The sequence below is a fragment of the Apus apus genome, chromosome 1, assembly GCF_020740795.1.
Source record: "Apus apus isolate bApuApu2 chromosome 1, bApuApu2.pri.cur, whole genome shotgun sequence".
NCBI classification, from domain to species: domain Eukaryota; kingdom Metazoa; phylum Chordata; class Aves; order Apodiformes; family Apodidae; genus Apus; species Apus apus.
In genome coordinates, this window is record NC_067282.1 from 113,591,758 (window position 1) to 113,616,856 (window position 25,099).

Here is a 25,099-nt window from a genome sequence, read left to right on the forward strand (position 1 = left end):
AGGGACTTTGCTGTGTTACAAGTTTGTTGTGCGCATGACATCTGACCTCGTTTGCGTCTTAATTTCACCATTTGGGATCACCTTTAAACCTTTTCTCACGTGCTGCCAGACAACAAAGGGCGCAGCTGCCGTGCAGCTCATCCCAGGAGAGGGGAGGCAGAATCCAGCAGCACCAGCCTCCCACTGGGTGAGGAGTGTTAGAAAGCAAGGGGGTTGTGCCCTATCTCTCATAAGGCCGCACGCCAGCCCCGGTGCCCATTTGTGCACCCGAGGTTGTGTTATCTTTGTTTTGTCCTGGCAAGATCATAAAAGATTGCCACGTATCCGAATACCGGATCGTGACACCCAGGAAAACACACATCAGTTTAGGAATGTTTTCTTTGAAATCAGCGATTCTAACTCTCCCGTACAAGAATTAAAATCTCTTCACCAACTATGGATTTAATTATACACCCAATGATGTATCTCCACCAGTCTCAAAACTTTACAGACCTAACAAAATTTAGAAATGGGAAAGGCATTTAGCTTTCCTCACACTGACCCTGCAGGCCTCACTGCAGCATATAAAGACAAGGAAACATTTTGCAGCATGCAATGCAAGGCACCAGGTAATGAAAAAGTTCTTCCTGCCATCAACAGAGTGCAGAAATGTAAATAAATAAAATGCTGACCTCAGAGGAAAAAAATAGGATAAAATTCCTGTTTTAGTAACTCAACCGTATATTCCAAAACTACTCAGAGATGCTGATCGATGCCACATTTACACGTGCTTCCTAAAGTAACTTCTAATTCATACTACTATTTAAGCCTCAGTTACTGAAGGATAAATCCCCAAGAGCCTTCTGCATCCAAGAGCAACAGCTTCAGAATTAGAGCTCTGCTCTGATATTGCTCCATGATGAACGTTTTACTTTTTGAAGCAAATACAACAGAGCTCCAAGTTAGTTCATATACTAGTCCACTTTCATGCTTTTAAAAAAAAATCCTTCACAATATTAAAACATTCTGAAACAACTGTCAGACCCACGTGCATGAATCAGAACAAAGTTTGTACGATTGCTGAACAAAAAGTATGTTCTCAAATTCCAGAACCATCTCGATTTTAGTGTCTATTTATTACTACATACCCTTCTTCTCTAACGATGCAAATATGAATAAAATCAATCCCTTCTCATCTGAGACAGTTTGTTCCTCCTATTTCCAACATCAGTTGGAATTTTTTCTCTCCAACAACAGTCTTAAACTATCAAGGTAATTGTCTTGGAAGTGTTAAGCCCTAAGGTGTTAAACAAAATGTCTAAAATGCACTAAAACTTACACTCAGGAGAAGAAATGCGTTCTTCAAGTTCCTCATACGTTAGTTTCTCTGGTTTGGAGATATCAATGAAATCTTGTTTATCTCTTTGTTGATTAGGAAGTCTGAAAGAGGAAGGAAGAACATAATGTAATAAGTATAAATGCTGAACTTTTAAACAAATAGTAATCTGAGATTTAAACACAAGGATTAAAAACATGCTTAGCAACAGAATAAACCAAACATAAAAAACACAACCAAAATGCTGTAATGCTTTCTGACTCAAAACTTAAGGTATTTAAATGCAGTTCTCTAACTTTTACCATAAGTCCATCTCCGATACCCATCTCCCTGCAACCTTTGCCCAAGGCCTATATTTGACATAAAGGCTTTACATTAAAAGAAAATACACTCTCAAAAGGCACAAAAGGGAGTAAGGAAATAAAGAAGAGATACAATGAAATGCGACAGTCAACTGAAATTAATAAATTTGCCTTTTTAGGCTCTGTGTTACAGTCTCATTCCCACTTTGATGTCATCTTAACAGATGTGTTTGAAATGTATTAGGATTAGATGTCTGGCAAAACATATATGCAGGGGTGAAAATCTGGGTGCTATGAAAAATGGGGTTAGTGCCCTCATTCTAAATCCCCGCTTATCTCATCAGAAAGATAATGTGAAAGAACAATATCTCCCACGTGACCCAGCTACTAAACTCCGACCAGAACTAGAATAGCAAACGGAGTAGAGGTCACTAATGAAATTCAGCAGCAGCACTTCATAAAGGAGCTTACTTCACGCCAGCTGGTGCTCTTTGCAGTGGCATAATTATGTTTGTGCTTACAATTTATAAGGCATTCAGGTCTTCCACAGGGCAAAAGTGGACAAAAAGTGGGGCAAAACATATCCCTACAATGAGACATTAAATAAAAACTGTAAATCTGGGGACAAACAAATCAAACTGCATTGTCAGAAGGATAGTTCAGCAAGGTTAGTGGGGAAAAATACCCTGTAAATTAAATAAAACTGAGTAAATGGAACATCAAGGTTTTGCAAGTCTACTTTTGTTTTCAGTCATTCCTTCACAGAAATGGTTAGCTGGTAAAGAATATGCAAGGTTCAAGGTCATGCATGGTACTTTCTTCAATACAGTGTCCTGCAACACTGCTAGAAAGAAAGTCAATACGGTCTGTCAGTCAGACAACACTGACAGTCAGTACCCCAGATTCAGCCAACAGAAGAGGTCTGTCTCAGGAATACCTCTAAACACATGTATTTCCAAACATATTTCAAAATTAATCCCACCAAACACATCTGGCAACCAAAATTTTACTTGTAGCTAATGTCAGCATCCCATGAAACAGTACTAGTGTGCCAATCAACAAATTCCTGAATTGCATGAGTTTGCTTAAAATTACTATTAAAGATTAAACAAAAAACAACCACCACAATCTAATAAACTATTTTGTAAATGTCTGAAATATTTTCACCTAAAATTTTTCTCCTCACTTTTTTCACCTGAAACTGGTAACAATCCCCAGAGTTGGTTTCTTCAGCCTTAAACAAAAAATAATTGTTTAGATAATAATCTGCCTTATAACTCTAGTCTTCCTGTCTATTAATTGGCTTCCTTCATACCACTCATATCTTGAAACATAAACAAGGAGCTCCTGTAGTCACAGAAGCAATTGTTCTTCCCCACTGACAGAGGTCTAACTTGTAATGACTTCCTGGTGTTACAGCTTCATATTTTATTTTCTTTTCTTTTTAAAAAAGTTCCCATCACCACTTAAAGCCTACAGGTCATAAACTAAGACCACAATATATACCAATGATGTGGCCTTTGCCTAATAATGAGAGCAAATAACTGGAAAAGCCCACACATGCATTTCTCAAATATTTTATGCAAAAGAAAACAGACCAAAGCACAAGAAATTTAAAAAATAATCAACAAAAGGATGTGTTCTGTTTAAGAAAGTATTGGGAAAGCAGCAAGTTCAAGAAAATTATTGAGACCTCATACCTTTGGTTTGTCATGAGGAACCCAAGAAAGCAACAACAACTCATAGCTGCCTGCCCAAACCCTGGCCAGTTTTTTGCAACACAATTTGCTCACATTGTTCACTCTTCAGGCAGCATAGTCCCTATGTAGTCTCTATTCTCCCAAGAAATACTGTCCCTCACAGGATTTTCCTGTATCACCTTAACATGCAGGTCAAGACCTTCACTTTGTAAGGTCTTTCACAGGAACACAGGAACCCTCAGACACAATGTAGAAAATGTGAATGAGAGGGGAAAGAAGAGACACACCCTTAAACTAACCTCACAGTGCCTAGAAATCCCAACAGCTTTTTTTCAAGGCCAAGAACATAAAGGCTCTCCCCAAATTCTAACCAAATTCTAATGAGAGAGACCCTCTCTACATAAAATGCATATTGAGACTTGATAATAACAGAAGAAGAAAGCCCTACAAATGCCTGGTAGAGCTGCCTCAGGACAAGCCATCTGCCTTCAGCCATCAGATGTGGAATAATGGTTAGAAGGATAAGGCTAATTCCGGTATCTCCTCTTAGGAAAGAAACATTAGAAACTAAGTACTCAAGCTTTTTCTTAAAACATCTATTCAGGATTCTCCATTTTTGGAGAGTGGAGGCACAAGGGACAGTTAAGAACAGAAGAATTTAACACACAGAAATACAAAATTCAAAGAGGAAAGGTAAGTAATTTTTATGCAGTTCAATTTTGCCAAGTTATTAATTTACTTAAAAGACATCTAAAAAAAAAACAAACAAAAACGGAAAGGAAAAATGTTCTGCTACCCATCCCCTTCCCTGCTGCAAAAGAGACTGGAGATTCCTATTCTGAGAACAGTTCTACAGGCACATGAACAAGCTCTTTAGAGAAAAAAAATATTTAGCATTACAGCTTGTTAATGAATGAAGTGAGAACGTACAACTGCTTGATTTACATTCTCAAAGAGACAGCAGAAACTACTGAGACTGAATCAGCAGAAGCTCATTAGTCAGGTCACAGACATGAAAAATGGAGACATATTAAAAACACGGCTTTTGCTCAAGGAATTAGTGGCCTTTTACATTCAATAAGGTTTTCGTGTATCGAATATAACCTAAACAGATTTTGAACACTGAGGATATGCAAAAGGCCTGGTGTGATATGAGAAAGACAAGAGATTATCACTACTTTGGACAGGAATTTGTGATGAGCTCCTAGTTTTATCTTTTTCTTGAGAAATTTTTTCAAGTCATTGAAGCATTAACATTCCCCCTCTAAAGACCAAACATGGTCTTCTGAAATGAAATTTCTTCTCAAATTAGTCTACAATGTCAGCAGGAGTTCCTGTTAGCCTTGTCAGAATCACATTATATGGATGGCACAGATTCCTCTACTAGAAGAATCAAACCTGTCAAATCGCAAAAGAGCCCATGACAGCAAACTGCTAAAAATACATTCACATTCAGGTAATTCGTACGAGGGTGAGGATCTCTGATCAAATTGTTGTAAATAAGACATGACAAGTGATAGACAGTTAATTGGACACTGTGGTACCTTCACATTCCCATTTGCAAGAGTACAGGCATTATTCTTACCCAAAACATAGACAGTCTACATTTTTAAATTACCAATATGGTCCAAAGTTAGGAGACATCAGAAGTCAGATACATCTTGCACAGATGCTTGGACATGTGCACTCCTCACACATTTAAAAAAAGAAGATTTGTTTCATAAATACTATGCACAGGCATGCAAGACAGAATTACAAAATTAATGGCTTATTTGAACTGTAAAAGCAGCTGTCATCATAAACAGGTAGGTAAATGTTTATTTAAAAAGCAGATTTATATGCAAATATTGCTTTGTAAACAATGTTACCTGATTTTCTGGCCATGACTGGATGGTAAGGAAGAAACAGAGTCAGATGATGAAAGTAGATGTGGCTTTGAAATAGGAGAAAGTACCTGGTCAACACTCTGCTGTGAAGAGGCAAGGTACAAGCCATTGATGTCTGCAGATAGAAATCCCAGAAATTTATATTAGCCAGTTATTTTTCCTACCACTTCTCAGACACAGCTGTTTATTACAAAAAATACACAGCTGGACTGTGCAGGCACCACCACTATAGGGGAACAACCATCAGAATCCACCCGGATTAATATGAACTTTCTTGTACTGTTTTTTGGGGGTTTGTTTTACTCCTCCTGTATGGCAATTCTCCTCTACAAGCCTTCACCATCATAAACTCACTCCTCACGAAGCCTATGACATAGCCATGCACGACTCAAGAAACAGCCATACCACAGACTTGAAACAATCTTTTTTAAAATTTTCTATTATTTTCTATTTTGCAGGCTTCTCCGAGTACTGCCCCTTTAAAAAACCTACTAAATAATTATTAGACACTGCGAAATTAATAGCAAATTACAATTTTCCCACCATTTCCCAAACACTAATGCCCTCCCCCTCACAATTGCTCAGATGTCACAGCAAACAGAGCAAACAAAAGCAAATCTGGACCTTTCAGATTGGAAAATACAATTTAACAGAAGCCAGACAAAGCAGTCTACTGCTCCACACATTAGATATAACAGGTAAATGAAAAGATAGGAATACAAAGGGGGGGGTGTTAAAACTAGGAAATTACAAAAATGTCACAAAGTAGTTACACTTTACAGCAACTTTTGAATGAAACTCTGCATTTTTCCTCTGACTTCTCCTGCCTTTTCGCAAATAACAAATGAATGGAAAGACTGGCACTGCTGAACCTCTCTCTTCCCACAGCCCAAGAGGAACCCTAAAACACATGGCATTAGCAGTTGTCACTTACCATCTGAAATGTTCTTGTTACTGAGATCTCTTTCCAGTTTGGAAATGGGAGTAGAAGAAAGGCGTCTTGAAGAAGATGCTCCTCTGTGTGGTGGTGTTACAGGATTTTTAAAGTCATCCACCTGCTTAGTTCTTTTGATGTATTTTGGACTGCTCAGGGGGGAATGATGGGAGCTGGGACTATCCTCTAGAAGTTCACACTGGTTAGTCAAGGGGGGTATACTAACAGCAGACTGCAGAAGTAAAGGGGACTGTGTCTTTTTCGGAGTTCTGCTTGCAGTTGCACCCTGCAAGACTCTGTTTTGGTAATTCCTGTAGGCTTCTTCGAAATACTCTGCCTCTTTCTTCAGTTCTTTTATCCTAGCCCAGGTTTGGGCTATGGACTCCAGGTCAGAATCCAGAGCAGCACTGCCTGGCTGCGGCTGCTGCTGATAGCCAGCTCTTGGCACACCATTTGCCTTCATCACATCAGTCATAACTGGATTCTTCAGGAACATGCTATCCACATAAATATCATGAGGTACAATGCTGTCACCAGCTAAGTCAAGGACAGAGCGATCGACAAGCGAAGGCTTTGGATTCCGATACACTTCATTTTCCAGAGCTAAATGATAGCAAGAGAATGTGAGGGACGGTAAAGAGAGAGACCCATAACAAAACAGAAACACTAAAGCACAGCATTTCAAATCCAATTTGATAAAAAATATTTTAACATGGAAGTGGCTTAATTTTTGAGAATTTAAAGGGCTGATTTGAATGTATTTTTAATGTAGCTGCATAGCTGCAAATGACGACTGATAATATTTTTAAATTTTTTTTGCAGCCTCTGTACCATGTAAAGCTACATGCATGCTACAAAGTTATTTCTTGAATTATGTTTAAATAAATAGATAAAAATGGAAACATCACCACTTTGGATATTATATCCAATTATTCTGCTAAAGGAGGAGGGAGACAGGGCAGGCCACAAGTCTTAACAATTTCTTTCTATTCAGACAAAAAAGACATTTGGAGAAAAAAAAACATAGGAGATAAAAACAGTGTTTTGAAAAAGGTACTTTGCAAAAAATTGTCAGTTAAATGGAATGTTTCAGGGCTGTCTGCTTCATGGCTTGCACTTACATGCTTCAGCATGCCCAAAAGACCCATCTATAGGGTCCACTGACCTTTCTCAGAAAAATTACAACACTGTTTTTATTCTACATAAATGGTTCTTCAATGACATCCTTAACTCTGACACAATACAGAAGTCCATGCAGTTCCAGTCTTTTAAAATATGTATTTCCTCTTCTGACACTAACAGACTTCCAATTCCAAATGCTACCAATACTTGCACCAGAGATAAAAATGTTCATATCGGTATAGCAAATAATATAAAGGATTGCATACACTGAACTACGGTGCAACACATGCTGTATATAAAGAACAATCATTGCAGAACTTAATCCCAAAACTTTTATTTATCATACCTGATACTAGGAATTTGACAGAGAGGCATCTTTAGAACTACATTTCTTAAGCAAGCTGAATTGCTTTACACAAGTGCCTCTTTCTTTCTAATATCCCTATGAGGTGCCTAAGTTGACAACTGTTTAAAAGTTAGATTTAAATTGGTGAGGTATGCAATACAACTTCAAATTGATTATTCTGGTTATGAACTTTAAAGAATCAAAATGCATTAAAACACAACTTGCCTCCTGGAAAATGGTGATCATGTTATCACCAAACATTGTCTGCATACTGAGGAAAAACAGACAATAAAATCAGGCAAGTATTCAGGGAGGAATGCTTTCCATTCCTCCTAGGTTTGTTTTCTGAAAGAAAGTTGTAATTAGTCTGCTCTTTAAAATGGACTTTTAAACAGATTTTTATTTTAAACTTGAAATCTACTCACTCATGGTATATTAATTGTATACAACTGCAGCTTTTATAAGCTTCTGCAAATTCTTACACTGGTTAGGTAAATGAACTTCATCAAGGGCTGCTCTGGTGCAAGATACAAACCTGCCTGTGTTTGTTGCACTTGCAGTTTTAGTTCTTCAACCTGCACATTTAACTTCCTGACAGTAGCTTCAGAGTCCAACAGCTGGGTCTTCAACTGGGCACAACGCTCAACCTATAGGAGATCATGAGAAAAACAAAACCCAACATAAAACAAAAATGAGATTCTCAACAGGCTGAATACTTGTTTCTCCATGTTTTTCATGTCCAGTCAAACCATATACACATAGTATCCTACTAAAAGTCAGTGCTGACAACTTATTGACTTGGAAAAATTCACTTTGGTTATGTTTAGCTTGGGGGGTTTTGCTGCTTTTTGGTGTTGTTTTGTTTTCTTTAGAGTTGTTTACATAAAAACAAGCAGAATACAAACAACCCCTGTAACTACACAGAAAAACCTGAACAAGACGACAGGCTGAAGAAAGGATTTAAATTGTTTAAGAATTATTTACCTCACTTTGTAGCTGCTTTTCCAAAATTTGCCTATGACTTTCAAATTCATCCAGTGCCAGCCTCCTAGAATGTTCCACTCTCCTCAGCTCCACTTGGCAGGCCAGGTGCTCTGCTGACGGCTGAGACAGCTCTACCCAGAAAGATAAATACTAACCACATAGCTGTAGAATAATGAATGTGCACTTTTCTACATGACAGCCCTTAAAAACATAAAGTTGATTTGTTTTTAGGAACGTAACAAGGCTTTGTTAGAATAAAGTACTTTGGGATTTTTTTTTTCTTTCTTTTACAAAGGACTGACATTTTTGTTGACTAGTCACTTAAGAACTAGACACAGTCCTCTTCTGGAAGAAAAGTACATTTCCCTACATTACATAACTGAGGTACATCACTACTCCTTCCCAATCTCAAATGCACATTAAAAATACTTGGCATTTTATAACTACAGTCAGGCAAGCAGTTAAAAATAATTATGCAATGTTCTTTTACGATTATTAACCATACTAATGCTATGGTTAGAAATATTCTTGCTATTATTATAGCTATCACTTAATTCAGGATTTCTACTATACAGATATGTTAAAGAGAATAAACTTACTATGCCAAGGACTGTTTCATTTTACATAAACATTTCTTGGGGTTTAACGCAAGCTACTAGTAAATATAATATGAAGAACGTATTTTAATGAAAATGTATTTCTAAAACAATACTTGTAGGAAACGAGAAAATGACTAAATCATTCACACTGACTGTCTCGAAGATGTTGGTTCTCACTGCGAGTCTCATCCAACTGTTGCCTAAGTAGTTTATTCTGCACTTGGAGCTCCAATTTCTCCTCCTTTAGCAAAGGATAGTCTGATACCTCTTGCAGTTTTTCTGTCAACAGCTGATTCTGTTTATTTACCAACAGAACCTGGGCCTTCACTGACTCCAAATCCAGCTGCAGATAAAGAACATTTTAGAAACTTGAGAATGGCCGAATTACTTAACAATTATTTTTTGTTTCACCTTTTTTTTTAAATGTACCTCAAATGCACTAATTAGAATACAGCTTCTTCAAATTAATGTTTACAATTACCTCGAGCTCTTTTGTGCGTGATAGAGCTTGCTTGAGCTCCTCCTTTTTTGAATTAACTGCAACGGCTTCTTCATGCAAAAGAATAGCTTTCTCTGCAGGGAGGATTACAAAAGCTGAATTAGAATTATTAGAGTATTACAGTAAAAAACCATATCAGCAAAAAACAGCTTAAGCTGCTAACCCCAACATTCAATTTTATTCATGACATAAAAAAGACTGAATGTCACACACAATCCTTCACTATGTATATATACACACATGCATACATATGTGTATATATATAAATTTGATTTACTTAATTCTAAAGAATATATGCACGATATATCATTTATTTCACGTGTCCCTAACATAGAAGTCTAAATATGTTGTCTGTCCCAGCTCTCTTCCTCAAGCTCCAATTAAACATCTTGTGCACAATAAAGGTAGAAACTGGCAAGCATTTCAGAGTTCAATTAGAGAATGAATGCACCAGTAGGACTTCAGAGGGAGCTGGGAAACTGAAAAAGGGAAATGCTTTGCAGCCTCTGTTCTAAGCAGCAGCTTACAGTTGCCATCTGAACAGCAAGGAGTTGCTACTCTGTCACACCATCCTGCTACATATTTTCAAAATCTATTTTGATGGCTTTTCTGTCACTTTTACCACTGTTGCTGAAAACTGATTAGCAACAATAGCATACCTGCTAGTAAAAGATCTAAACAGCTACTTTTTTAATCTCAGAGAGATGTTTACCTTTATTTTTTTTCTCATCTTCAGTAACTTTGTTGGTTCTGGCTATGTATTCTTCTTTCAATTCAAGCTGGTATCTAGAAGTAAAACAGATTATATATTCCCAAAGTATGTGTGCACACATGCACACGCATTTGTGTAAATTCCAGTTTTTCCCAACTAATCTATAATCAACCAATTATTTATTGGCAAAATTAGTTATTACAGAACCACTGAAATGAATGGAAAGGGCCCTGTTAATAGCTTCATTCAACCACCTCCTCAAAAAGCAAGACTACCACCAATTCTAGATCAGGTCAGCTGTGGCTTTTAGCCAATTCTCAAACTCAAAGGGTGTATACTCCACCACCTCCCTGGATGACCTGTGCCAATACTGCTCTAGCATCCCAGTAATTTATTGTTTTTCTTCCAAGCCACAATTTATGGACCTTGCCATATGAACTCAGAGGTTCTATCAGGGTCTGATAGTCCCGCAATTGTCTTGAGAGACATTTACAAGGCCCTCTCCAGTTTCTTAATTACTTTCTTGAACTGGGGAGCCTAAACCTGGGCATGGTATTCCTAGCACAGCCTTCACCAATACCTGAAGAGGACAATAACGTCCCTCAGTCGCTACTAACATTGCCCATCATGCTGTTTGTCTTATTTCCCTGAGGGTGCTGCTGGCTCCTAGTAAACCTGGCATTCACTGTAACTCCCACATCCTCTTCAGAAATGTAGCTATTCAGTCAATTCCTCTTCCCCATTTATGCTACTTCATAATGATATCTTTCCCCCAAGCACAGAACTTTGCAGTTCTCCTTGTTAAAATTCCTAAGATTCATGCCAACACAATCCCCATATTTATCAAAGTCTGTCTAAACTGAAACTCTGCCATTTGTTGTGGAAGCTCATTCCTGATTTAAGCCTCACATTCAGAGTTGTTGAGGATGCCCTGTGTCAACACCCACATCACAAATTAAGGTGTTGGACAGTATAGGTCCCAGTACCAGCCCCAGGGCTTCTCTGCTCATCATCAGCCACCAGCTAGATAGACACTGAGCACTGCCCAGGTACACCATTACTCACAGCCCAGCAGTCATCCAACTTCACCATTCAATTCTACTGAAAATTACAGAAGATAAGAAAGCTCAGCATTGTCCATGACTGGGACATAGATGATCAGTGTTTTCAGATATTGCCATATCCATCCTCCTGCATTTTTGCAAATGGTTCAGACCACTCAGACCTTTCTCCCAATTATGGTATTTAATGTTTACCATAGAAATAAAAAAGGATTCATTTTCTTGCAAGCATCATTATTTCTACACAATAAACAGCAGCTCTTGGACACTTTTCATCAAGGATTTGGGACAAAAGGACATAGAATTTAGAATATGTCTAAAATATTTTGTATGTTCACCCTTAAAATAATTTGCTTCTCCTTATGAACTAAAAGCATTTTACAAGCATTATTCATAACTACCTGTTAGGGACTAGGTGAAATAAGACACCAAGGAGGGTAAATTAGTTGCATTTCACCTTCTCTGACACAACCCTCAAATCTACTCAATTTCAGCTGAGGCATCATTCTTATCAAACCTACTCCTCACATATTTCCTCTGTAATATAAATAAAGGCACATTAACACAGATAATACTTATTGCTCACTGGTTTGCAATAAAAAGTAATGATACATTGGTCATTTGGCTCAACTGCCCAACTGCAAGACTGGTTCATGCCATCACATACACATCAGCAACAACATGCCTGTGTTGAATTGCTAATTTTCCCTTCATTCTTTTAATTGTGGTCAAAGGAAGTCACCAATACTAATACTGCTTCATACCCTCTTGTCTAAACATGTAATATTGTATTTCTTTCCCAGATAACACACAAACAAAACTGCAACAATAATATAAACTACAAGGAAAAGAGAATTACTTTCTATAGCAAGCTTTTTCTGAACCTGACAGAACGTTTTGTCTCACTAGCACAGAGCTAAGCAATAATGTAAAGAATTCAAACTGATTAAAACAAAACTGTTTTCAAATTCCTTGCTTTGCTACAATTTTCAAAAGAAAACCTATAGAATTTATGATTCTGTTGTTATAGGAAATAGCATGTGTTGTATCAGAGGCCAAAGAAAAATTTACTTTAAGAGTTCTGTCTTAAGCTTCTGGTCATATATCTCCTCTATGTTCTTCACAGCAATTTCCCGACGTCGAAGTGCATCATCAATAGCTTTATTTTTCTCTTCCTGAAGTTTCTGAGTGCTGAAATATCCACAGATATCCATAAATACACAGACAATGACCAGTTATAAAGTAAAAACCTTAGTTTCTGGTTGTTTTTGTGTTTGTTTTTTTTTTAAATAACATTTAGAGACACCAAAGGGGAATATGCTTGTTTGGAACATGGTAGCAATTTAAAATTATTATCAAGATCTGTCATTGTCATTCATTAAGAACAAGGAGATGTGACACAAACTAAATTGCCCTATACAAAATCCAGTACCAACCAACTATCCCGTCTAACCTTAGCTCATTTTCCCACACCAGAAAGGCTCCAGAGGAGACAGCGCTGAACATGCTATTCTATCAGCACCCTCTGCTGGCTAGTTAAAAAAAACAAAACCCAACACGTTTTTGTTAGTCGGATCTTCATTCTACTATAAAATGCAGGTGTCAAAGCAGTGACATTAAGCAGTATTAAGAACCTGGCCAAATGTGATGTAGTTGGTTTTTTTTATTTAAATAAAGAAAACGTACATTGATAAGGACTAGTTAAAAAACAAACAAAACAAAACAAAAACTAAAAAACAAACCAGGACTAAAGAAGTAAAACAGCATGTACATGTTTTATGAGTGTTAGGATTACATATGGTGTTGTTTTGTTGTTGGGGTTTTTGGGTTTGTTTTTTTTAAGCATTTCAGAGCAAATATCTGGTTGCTTGTCTCCAAAATGATGCTGCACAGTTTTGGTTGGATGAGAACAATACAAAAAAAGCCTGCTAACAGTGACAGTATACAATACTGCTTGAAATGCAAAATATGACTTGTGTGATATATAATCTATTTCAACATCATAGAAGCAGTAACAACTTGAAACATGCTTTCCAGAAAAAGGACAACAGCATTTAGCATTCTACATGCCTTTCAGCAACTTACACTTCAAATGCCTCAATTCTTTGCTTCAGTTCCACCTCTCTGGTCCTTATGACTTCAATATCTTTCAGTAGACTTTGTCTCTGAGCGTATACTTCCTTTGCCTCTATCTGAATCACAAAACATTACCTCTAGTTTTATTTCACACTTTATACAGTATCTACTATTTAACACGTTCAAAGTTTCAAGGATCTGTTTCAGTAGTTGGTGTTACTCCAATAACTATTATTTACATAGTAACCATTTAAAGTAATATCCAGAGATAGATTTATTTATTCCCTTTTTCCTTTTACTCTGAGTAAAAATGTTTTAGATGGTGTCACTACTGGCTACCTGTAAACACTCTTCTTTCAAGAAATGGCACTGATTAAAACTTTCATAAAAGGAAAAACTGTTTTCTAAAAGTTACAGAATAAACATATTCAAACAGATAATAGTTTCACAGGTTCTTAATAAAAACAAAATTGAAAAACCAAATGCCAAAAGCTCCTGAAAAAACATGATTTTAAACTGAAAATGAGCCAGCCATCAGTCCTTCAGTTTTTGCAATTTAACTTCTAGAAATCAAAGAAACTGTAAAAGGAATCCTCCGACTGATGAACATGCTCATAACAAAAGTCACATATCTTCTTACTAATACAAAAGGGCTTTTCTTGTTCTTAAGCACACAAGGCATTACTTGTCTCCAAAGAAATAGTAAGTGCCTAAGAAGAAAAAAAATATTAATATTGCCCTATGGGTGTGCATATCAAGTTTACAAGCCACATGCAGTTGACAGTGCTGAAAGACTTAACTGCTGTTCCTGGTGCAAAAAACAGAGCAGTTTGTCCAGCCGTATTTCCTGGGCATAAAATTATCTTAGTAAAGGGTTAAATGACCTTCTAACTTTAATACAAATATATTTCAATTCAGTAGAGCTGCTGGTAAATGAAGCATATACTTTTCAGTGGGTGCAGAAGCTGACATGAGCAACCAAATACCCATACACAGTGCATGACTGATATGCTGATTTCATCAGTCTTTTTTTTTTTCTTATATTACTGAATAAATTTCCTGCCCACAAAATAAAACTGGTAGCATAAAATAGACAGTTCTCTTGTAAGCTTCTAAGGATGTAACAATTAAATAATTTCATAGAGTAGTTATAAAATGTTAACTTTCAGATTGGAAGGAGGTAAATAGTAAGAGACCTGTAAGATTGCTTTGTTAATCAACATTATGTAGTGTCTAGGGGAATAAAAAAAAAAACAACAAAACAAAAGACTCCACCACCACACCAAACAAACAAAACAAAACAAAACAAAAACAACAAACCAGCAACCACCACACCAAAGCAGAAAGGTGGATAGCATTTGTGGATGACTAAATTATCTGGAGAGAAAGATCTACTGCAGACAGCAGAGGGGGTGGGTAGGCAAAGAGCCAACAAAACAGCAAGCAAACTATTCTTCCAAAAACTGAAAGGTAGTAGAGACTGAGAGAAGCAATTTAGAACTATACAGAAATTACTGTGTGATGCAGTAGCTGTTACTAGTTCGGCAAAATACCAAGAGTTAACAGACCAAAGAAGTAAAAAAAGTATTCAAAGAAATGAAGATGTTAGCTTATCATAAAGACAGTGGCTATTAATATTATTCAACATATAAAAACATACAGAAATGGTATATCTATACCATACAGACTTTATATTCTATTCAGTTTAGAGTCCTTCTTAGCAATTGAAATAATTTATACTATAACTAAAAGTTTCACTCTGGAAAGAGAAAAGTCATATCCACTTTCTGTTGAAAAACTCTCAGTGATCTGAATTCAGCAAAGTTATTAAAAAAGATTAAAAAGTATTCACTATATTTAGGTTCTTTTATCGTAGCTTACAGAACAATTCCTCTTCCAGACAGCTCTACTTAAATATTTACTCATAGTCATTCTTGTGGTTGCTTAAATGTGTTCCCCTATTCATGAGCACAAAAGTAAATTCAAAGTTTACATTAATAAGCCAAGTAAAATCTGAAGGTCAGTCTCCCAGTGAGAAAAGTTTCATCAACTTATGGAATAATTTTTTATTAGATTAAGAAAAAAATCTTTGGAACTTTACCTCTTGTTGCTTTTGAAGCCTCTCAATAGCATTCTTTTCACGAGAAATCAAGGCTTCAGACTTTGCTTGATGTGTCCTCTCTAACTCATGACGCAGCTCAGAGATTTCTTTCTGGGTCTGCGCTTTCTCCTCCATTTTAATCTTTGCTATTTCAACTTCTTTAAAATGTTCCAGCTTTTACATAAAGGAAAAAGAGAGGGTTAAGTAGGGCTATCTTCAAATCAATAAAGCCAATCCCTTGTCAGACAATTTAAATTTAACTTAGAAACTGTTAGGAAATATCTGATAGCTTGAGGAAATTAAATTACTGGGATAAAAGCATCTCAGCAGCTTGTGGCATTTGCATGTCTCACATAGTTTCCATACATCTATTTCGCAACCCAAAGCAAATCTTACACAGAACTAATAGCTTCAGGCACGAGCCAAACAGAAACCTATGAAGACAAAGACACTGCAGGAGTGATAGTCTGCTTGTAATTAAGGAATGGCCACACTCTTTTATTCCTACTCTGAGACAGTCTCTATTCTTGTCTCTTTCTCAAAGAACTTCTTTTGTCTGGTTAGGTGATGGAAGAAGTGGAAGAAGCAGACATGCCCTGAATTGCTCAGGAACAAGAGGAATTTATCCGGACACAAAAAAAGTAAAGGATATGTAAAAAATGCAGAACATGCAACTCCACTAAAGAGGGTTACAGAAACTGAAGTCCTGAATCACCGACATTTTAGCACAACTGAAAAAAACCAACACACAACAAAACCAACATGTAAATTCATACAAACAGGAAAGTGTGCATCTTGCAACTGTACAGAAGAACCATAGGGGAACATCTCTACATACAATGTGTGAAGTGCAATATCTGCAAGGACAAACAGAGTTATAAAGAACTGGAGTAAAAAATTGGGAGGAAATGGAAAGCAAGCATACAAGTGAGGAAAACATGAACAAAAGAATAAAAACAGAATGATAGAAAAACTGTGAGACTGGAGAAAGCAAGGAGGTTTAAGAGGGGGGAAAGGCACAGCAGGAATGTTTGATCAAGGAATTCAGGTCTGTGGGCATAAATTTTGTGAAAAACTAAAAGAAATGGTGAGACACTCAGCATCACTTGAACATCAATAAATTGGATTAGCAATGTCTTACAGTAATTCATGTCACATTACTAAGGAATCCGTGTAAAGTTAATTGAATTTAGAAGTTATTTCTATCTGGTTAAGATTCAAATCTCCTTTGTTACAATTGCTTTGCTGAAACTGAGACAAACCTAAAAACACAAGAATTAATGTTTTTTACATACTAAAATGACAATGCCTGTTGGGGAATAAAGTCTAAATGAAAAATGAAGGTAAAAGACATTGTCAGTTTTAACTCTCTGTTCTTCTACTTGTCTAGCTGAATAAATATGACTAATTTGATTCCCCAGTTTATATGCATATGACTGAATTAAATCTTGCCATGGATGTAAAGAAAAGAAAAGCTTCTGTAAGTAAGTTGGGGATAAAAGGACAACCAAGGAAAATGTAGGCTCTCCCCTGAAGGAAACAGGAGACCTAGCTACTCAGGATATTGAGAAGGCTGAGGTTCCCTGTGACTTCTTTGTACCAGTCTTCTCTGGCAAGTGTTCGAGCCTCATTGCAAAGACCACAGAAGGTGAAAGCAGGGACTGGGAGAACGAAGCACCCACTGTTCTCCCACTGTAGGAGAAGAACAGGTTTGTGACCATCTAAAGAACCTGAAGGTGCACATGTCTACAGAACCTGATGGGGTCCATCCATGAGTCCTCAGGGAGCAGGCGGATGCAGCTGCTAAGCCTCTGTCCATCATATTTGAGGTCATGATGGTCTGTGGATAAGAGATTGGCTGGATGGCTGCACCTAGAGAATTGTGGTCAATGGTTCAGCGCTGAAGTGGAGCCAAGTAAGGAGTGGTGTTCCTCAGGGGTCAGTACTGGGACCAGTGCTGTTTAATATCTTTGTTGGAGACATGGACAGTAGGACTGAGTGTATCCAGAGCAAGTTTGCTGATGATACCAAGCTATGTGATGTGGCTAACACTCTAGAAGGAGGGATGCCATCCAGAGGGACCATGACAGGCTGGAGAGGTGGGCCAATGCCAACAAGGCCAAGTGCAAGGTCCTGCACCTGGGTTGGCACAACCCCAGGCACAAATACAGGCTGGGGGAAGTATGGCCAGAGAGCAGTCCTGAGGAGAAGGACTAGATACAGCTCTGGAGCCTTCAGCACAAGAAAGATATAGACCTGTTGGAGAGGGTCCAGAGAAGTGAACCTACCAAGATGATCAAAGGGCTGGAGCACCTCTGCTATGAAGACAGGCTGAGGGAGTTGGGGCTGTTCAGCCTAGAGAAGTGAAGGTTCTGAGGAGACCTTATAGTTGCCTTTCAGTACCTGAAGGGGCTACAGGAAAGCTGGGGAGGGGCTTTTCATCAGAGAGGGCAGTGATAGGACAAGAGGTTAACAGCTTTAAACTGAAAGAGGGTAGAATTAGGTTAGACATCAGGAAGAAATTCTTCACCACGATGGTAGTAAGGTGCTAGAATAGGTTGCCCAGGGAGGGTGTTGATGCCCCATCCCTGGCAATGTGTTCAAGGCCAGGTTGAATAGGGCTCTGAGCAACCTGATCTAGTGGGAAGTGTCCCTGCTCGTGCAAGTGGGTTGGATCTAGATGATCTTTAAGGTCCCTTCCAACCTTAACCATTCTGTGATTCTATGACTGCCTTTAAACATGTGTCTAAAAATCCTAACTAATCATCAGATTATCATTTTTCTATCCCAATAAACTATTGATCTTGACAGAAATTTATGGAAAAAACACAACTTATTCAAATGAACTGCAGTATCTTCTTTCTGCTCCATTTTTCAGATAGAAGGATTATTGATGGATTATGTGACAAAAAAAATTTCTGGTTTTATTCCCAAAATGAAAAGTTCTCTAAAAGAGCTGCCTTCAATTATAAGAAGGAAAAAACCCAGAAATACTTAATAATATTGTCTGTTATTATTTTAGTGTTTCTGTGCAATACTTTGGAATAGGTATTACAAATTAATTCAACTATCTACCAAGCAACACAGCAGCAATTCACATCTCAGTTGCTATGCATTATATTGAAATACAAGCTTCAAAATCTTAACTTGGAAGGAAAATCAAGAGTATGACTAAGTAGAATAGAATTTTCCATAAAACAATATAATCAAAGAGCAAATAAAAGTTACCATATGAACACAATCAAAATAAGAAAAACCCGTGTTACAAAATAACACTAGAATAAAAAGCTTAACATTCTGTACACTTTAAAGAAAAAAGGGGAATGGAAAACATATACGTGCTATATAATCAAATTAACAATTGATAGTGGATTAACTTAGCCTTCTATGTTTGTTGTAACTCACTATTGGATCTTTTCTTTCAATTCACCTTAAGTATTAAAAGTTTGTAATGTGCAAGGTCAAAATTAAGAAACATGTCTCTCAAATTCAATGACCAAAGTTATACCTTTTGACACATTTCTGCTTGAAGCTGCTTCTCTATTTCTTTTCTATATTCATGAAGTTTTACTTCTAAAGATTCGTATTTCTGATGCTGGGGATAAGAGTCTGCAAACTGTTCTTCAATCAGCTGAAGCTTCTCAGCTATAAAAGAGCAACACAGCCATCATAATTTAAAACAGTCAAACAGTCATCACAGTTAGCCTACCAAAGTTCCTGCAGGAACCTGCCTCTATAGGAAGTTCCTCAGTTTACCTAAGTAGCACTGTCATAGAAAGACCTCTGTGGTATAAAAGCAGAGGGAGCACAGAAATTGCCATTTATCAGCTTTATGCCACACAACGTATACCTAGGAGGAGACACTTAGCTGTTTAGGCAATATTTGTAGCATTAAATAGTCATTCACCCTCTTGATCATGATAAGAATTTTCTTTTGCACGCAACTTTTTTGCGTTTTTTGCATTGTTAATCTCACTGAAAGGCTAGCATAGAAAGAAAAGCAAAGCAGGCATTTACAGTTCAGTTTTTCAGAACACATCTCAGCACATAATATTTACAGTCCATCTAAGACGTTCTTGCTCTTAGTTATATGCCTCAGAAAATATCTGACTGATTAATTCAAAAAATTAAACCATAACAGGACCTTTGCCTTATTTTAAGAAAGGCTAGAAAACCTATGTACTAGTGATAGGTATAACCTTTAAGTTTCATTACTTTAGGCTGCATCTAAGTGACAAATTGATACCATTCATACCATTTAGAAATCCACATCATTTACCAATATGAAAATACGTGGGGAGACTTGTTTGCTGAGATAGAACTTACCAAGAGATTGTCTGAAAGGAGGCACTGAGGTTGTCTGAGTTTCTGTGTCCTGAGTTTCCTTACTTAAATGATGCTCTGTAAGTCCGATTAAAATCTGCATAAGAAAACCTATCAAGATCCAATATATTAGTTAGCCCCGTTTGCATACCAAATTCTTGAGCCTGTAAAGAAATTAACACTATCACTGTAAAAGAAAACGTATTCAATTTATGGAAAGAACTAAGTATTTAAGCAAAAATTGATACTAGTAAACTATTAAGACTTTTATTATTTTATTATCTCTGTTCCTTTCATTCATTTATCTTTGTCTCTTTGACTTACGTCTTTTGAGATGACAGATTATTACTCCTAAATACAAGGTCATTAAGCAACAGGGGTTTCTGAAGATCAAGCTACTTCAGGTTATACAGTATCGCTAGGTTTCATCATGCAGACATAAGAATTATTTGTTATATAAAACAATCAAAAGTCAGTTTAACTAGTTTTTAAAGTATATTATGCAAGCTAATACAGTCAGTTATAAACACAGACCAAAACCTGGGCTTGCCAAAGTTATCTTGAAAAGTTTCCAAAGAGCATTACATTTAATATCAGATTACAATTTTTTTTTGTATTTCTAATATTCAAGTAATTTATTTTGTAGGTCAATGTTAACACTTAATCCAGACCACGAAGAGGTGCTGGATAATCCTGAAATGTATTTATCATCCTGATGTACTGCAACTTTCAAAATCTTACCGAATCTCTATTATTCCATACCAACAAATACTAGAAATTTTAATTTCTACTGCTTGCATCTTAATAAAAACTAAGCTGACACAATTATCCTTGTCTGTATCATGTATAAGCATCTTGTACCTTTATTTTCCTTCCGAGTTCCCGAAGTCTGTAAGAAATAAAAGATACTTTAGCCGGTCTGTTTCACCACAACCATAATTTGAACTTAACTTCAAAATCAAAATAAATTTACCAGTGATTTGTAAAGACGGGATTTTGGACTGATCCTCATCAAATGAAGAAGATCTTGTATAGCCCACAGCTTTGGGGGAAAAAAAAAAGTTAAGCTAGACAAGGTTAACTGATTTAAAATAATTTCAAAGATGTAGTAGGCACTATTTTACAGTTGTAGAATGTTTTCCATTCAAGAAAGATGTATTTATTGCCTTGTAAAACCATTCTCAGAGGCCTGCTATTCTACTGCTACATTTACTTATCTCCACTACCTAAGACATACAGCAGCCAGCATGTAGTTTCATCATCAGCTGAAGCTGTGATAAGACAGAGTTTTGTTTCCTACCCACCCTGGACACATGCTCTTGCTACTTTCCTTGCCCCCTAATTTATCATATAAATCAGACAAGCTCACTAACCCAAATTACAGCTAACTACTCACCGGGTCAAAAAATTAATTTTCAGTTAGGAACAACTTCACCCTATCGCATACTCAGAGGAGAAACAAAGAGAGGGCAAGGACTTCCCTTTTCAGCCACAGCGTGTAGTTAGAACAGCTTAAAGTGACCAGGAACTTTCAGGGCCAAACAAGAGGCCAGCTTCAATCAGAATCAGCTTCCCAAGTGCTTTGCCACAGTGTCAGAAAGAGTCATACCCAACTACAACTGTGGGGGAAGCAAGTGTGAGGTAAAGAGGCTTGCCTTTCCAGAACAGCATCCTTAGCTTATTGCCAATTAAAAATATTAATTTAAATGCCCCTGAATAATGAAATCTTCTATGGAGACAATCAGTAGCTGCACCTGGGGAGTTTTTTCACTATCACAAAAGGGTTTTTTTTTCAATTCTGTTGGAATACAACAACCCCCAAAAGGTAAAGTTCCTAGAAGTCTTAAAAGCAGCAATTTACTAAACTTACCTTCTTCTTCTCTAATCCACTTTCTGGAAAGAAAACAGAAAGTGAATACTCATAGCCACATCTCTGTAGATGATCTGCCACCAAACTGTTGGAAGCTGTGGTCAAAAGTGAACTTTCATCACTTGGAACAGCCTGTGGCTGAAGCTCTCCTCTCAAAATTGGGTGCATTAGGTCTTGGATTAGCTGTTTTCGGAGCTGTGTCTGATACAGAAAAGACATTATATTCTCAGTTTACATGTTATTTGATTAGTTTTTATTGTTCAAAATTCACTCATTTTACTTGTACATGTTATATTGCAACCGACATAACAAAAACAGGCAGACTAACTTTGGCAAAATTTAGAAGTGTACTTGAGACACCATGCCTTTCTTCAAAATGCTCTAACAATGGCCACAGTGACCTTTGACTTCCCCTCAATATGTATCAAATGTTGGACTAAAAAAGCAGCTTTGCTTTTAGTCAAGAACTCATGTAAGCTCCAGTCTAGTACCCCTAGCTTCATTTTTTCATCACTGCTTTCCTGTTCTACTTCCCTCTGGCTTAAATAAAGCCTGCTTGATATAGCCTCAATATCAGGTGTACTTGGAAAAAACTCTCTATTTCTCTTCTGAGTCTCGTATCAACAAGCTGCTGCTGCTGCCATCACAAACACAGACAGGAAAATAAACAGGAAATTCAATGTCTTTAATATACATTATTTTGCAGGGAAGCAAAAGAGTACTAATCAAAAAAGCCTACAGGCACTAATAATAATTAAATTGCTATGTTTATTATTTATTTGCATTCTGTGAGTTACAATGAAGACAAAAAGTAACCTAAAATTAGAATATCTTCCTCCTGGAAAAGAAAAAAATAATAATTTTCTTTATATTATTATACAAATTGTTTATAGCATATTAAAAGATCATGACAGAAATAATGTTTTAAGCTTTAAACAGCAGGTATGCAACAGTGACAAATTTGATGAAAGAAGTACCAAAAATAGGATGAAATACTGACCAAACTTAAAAAAGCTAGATCATCAGACTAGCCGGGTACTTTAGCACAGCTTCCAACAGAAATTAGGCTTACAATAGAGACCTGAAGACAACAGAAGAAAAAAATTGTTTTCCTTACTGATTTCTGAACTTGCCCAGTTTCAACCAACTTTGACAGAGATGACATTGTCTCAGAACAACCGAGACCAGCAATTTCTTATACATGTTGTGACAAAGTGCAAATGGAAACCACAGGGCTCCATCTCTGCCCCTACTACGGGAGAAGAAGGAAGACATTGTTTTCCATATGTTGGCCATTCAGAGTACCTGTATCTCTGCCTCTTGCCAGCAAAGGCTATCAGATAAAAGCAGGAGAAAGCTGGGAGTACTCTCATTAGAAGATGTAATCCATAAGAATCCATACGAAATACATAAGAAACCAAACTGTATTCATTCTTCAGCTCAGAAAAGCTACAGAATCTAACATACGATGTATAATCTTCTAGATTAGACAGGAAAATGAATGTCTGGATTGACAAGGAAAATTAAGCAGGAAAACATACTTAAATAGCATGCCACCTGACAATCAGTTAAGTCAAACAAGAAAAGAAACAGTTCCAGCATTGCAGGCTTGATATGGAAACCACTGAGGGAGAAACAAGTTGTCCTGAACAGGGGATTCCTGGCCATACGATTATCAATTATATTCCTAAAATATCAATCTTAATTATTTTTTTTGTTTTTTCATGTTAATGGATTTGACATAAAAGTATTTTTTAAATGGCCAGTGAGATAAAAATGTGTATTTAAGTACAGAAAGATCAAGGCATCATAAAAAATACAATCAGATTATGTTTAAAGACTAGCAAAACTGAAACTGGATGAAATACAACATTTCAGCATTTAAGACCTGACACAAATTTCTGCTATAACACAAGGAATTTATTGTTTGGAAAAAGCAAGATGCAGATGTGTCAATCAATGACTAGCACCACAGGTGTAACATGCCTCAAAAAGAGATATATGCAGCCTTCCACACTTTCCCACAAAAACAGGGAAGACTTAATACCATTCCAAACTTTGACTGAAAAGCTCACAACAGTCATGATCTTCTTCTTCCTTTAAAAAGGGGGAGAAAATGGCAACGTGTGTAAGGGCTACCGGGATAACCACCAATGAGAATACTTCACCTACACTTGTTCAGCACTGTAGAACAAAATCACAGATGTTAGGGGTTGGAAGGGACCTTGAAAGATCATCTAGTCCAGCCTCCCCATCAGAGCAGGGTCACCTGGAGTAGGTCACACAGGAATGCTGAAGAAAAGGTATGATTGCTGCCTATAAATCATCAAGAGGAGTAAGAGCTACTTCCACTGAAGGATACTTTCTGCACAAGAAAAGAACACCAGAGCAACCACAAAGAAATGCAGGCTACAAATCAGAACAAAGCTTCACTCCTGAACACAACCATATTCTAAGACATCCTCCTGAGTGAGCAAACAGGGAGAAAACAGCTCAAACAGTTTTAAAACAGAACTGGAATATTTTAGGATAATTCACATAGTATGCTTACTTATAGTAGGTAATCAACAGACTTTGTGAGCTAAGAGATCTTTTCCAGTCCTCTGTACTGAGGCTTCCTCTCTTCGCTACCTGACTTTTTTCCTCAAGCATACAAATTTTTAAAGAACCGATAAAGGCCTTTAACCTTCCTGGAAAAGCCTGAGACTACTCCACAATAAAAAAGCATTTTTGTTTAGGTAGAATCTTCTATCTGGCAAAAGAAAGCACCGAATACGGATCAGGCTGTGGCAAAAGCAACACACTTGAGAAGAGTGGGAAGCACATCCACTCGGCGTGACACCGCTTCCCACGTCAAGCAGCACCCCGAACCACAGGCCAAAGCAAAGCACACCTTCAGGGTGTCCAGTACACCTCGGCTTTTAAAAGTCTGATAGAGCCTTTTCCGGAGTTCATCTTGGGACAGCGTCTCCCTCTCAACCGAATCCATTCTGCCCTACAACACCAAACACAACAAACAAGACATGATTGACTCCCGAGTCGGTCCCCGGCCGGGAGAGACGCCCTGGCCTCCCCCTGGCGCAGGCCTGGCTGGGGCAGCCTCCCCTACCCACGGCGCGGGAGGGCGGCAGGGCCCGGCTGCGGCCCGCACCTCTCCCCGGGCTGGTGCCGAGCAGCGCGGCCGCCGCGTCCCGCCTTCCTTCCCCGCCTTCCTTCCCCGCCAGGCCCCGGGCGCGGAGCAGCCGCCGCGGCGGTCTCGGAGGCGTCAC

The 25,099-nt window shown here is 37.6% G+C and overlaps 1 protein-coding gene across 7 annotated transcripts in view; it reads right to left on the reverse strand.

Annotated features, from left to right (window-relative positions):
- The window catches only part of OFD1 (OFD1 centriole and centriolar satellite protein), a 33,348-nt gene extending 8,256 nt beyond the window's left edge, over positions 1-25,092 (reverse strand). Inside the window, exons 1-18 of one of the 7 annotated variants that reach the window (XM_051630803.1) lie at positions 24,982-25,092; positions 24,724-24,825; positions 21,831-22,031; positions 20,934-21,002; positions 20,822-20,849; positions 19,964-20,071; positions 19,146-19,282; positions 15,638-15,811; positions 13,546-13,652; positions 12,532-12,651; positions 10,400-10,473; positions 9,670-9,761; positions 9,342-9,531; positions 8,590-8,720; positions 8,141-8,252; positions 6,138-6,740; positions 5,186-5,318; positions 1,319-1,419 (exon numbers count right to left, since the gene is read on the reverse strand). In XM_051630803.1, coding sequence (XP_051486763.1) covers positions 1,319-1,419; positions 5,186-5,318; positions 6,138-6,740; positions 8,141-8,252; positions 8,590-8,720; positions 9,342-9,531; positions 9,670-9,761; positions 10,400-10,473; positions 12,532-12,651; positions 13,546-13,652; positions 15,638-15,811; positions 19,146-19,282; positions 19,964-20,071; positions 20,822-20,849; positions 20,934-21,002; positions 21,831-22,031; positions 24,724-24,819 — 2,476 coding nt within the window. In that variant the 5' untranslated portion in view covers positions 24,820-24,825; positions 24,982-25,092. The other 6 variants (XM_051630797.1, XM_051630830.1, XM_051630841.1 and 3 more) reach the window with 6 other exon arrangements.
- Positions 25,093-25,099: the final 7 nt, after the last annotated feature.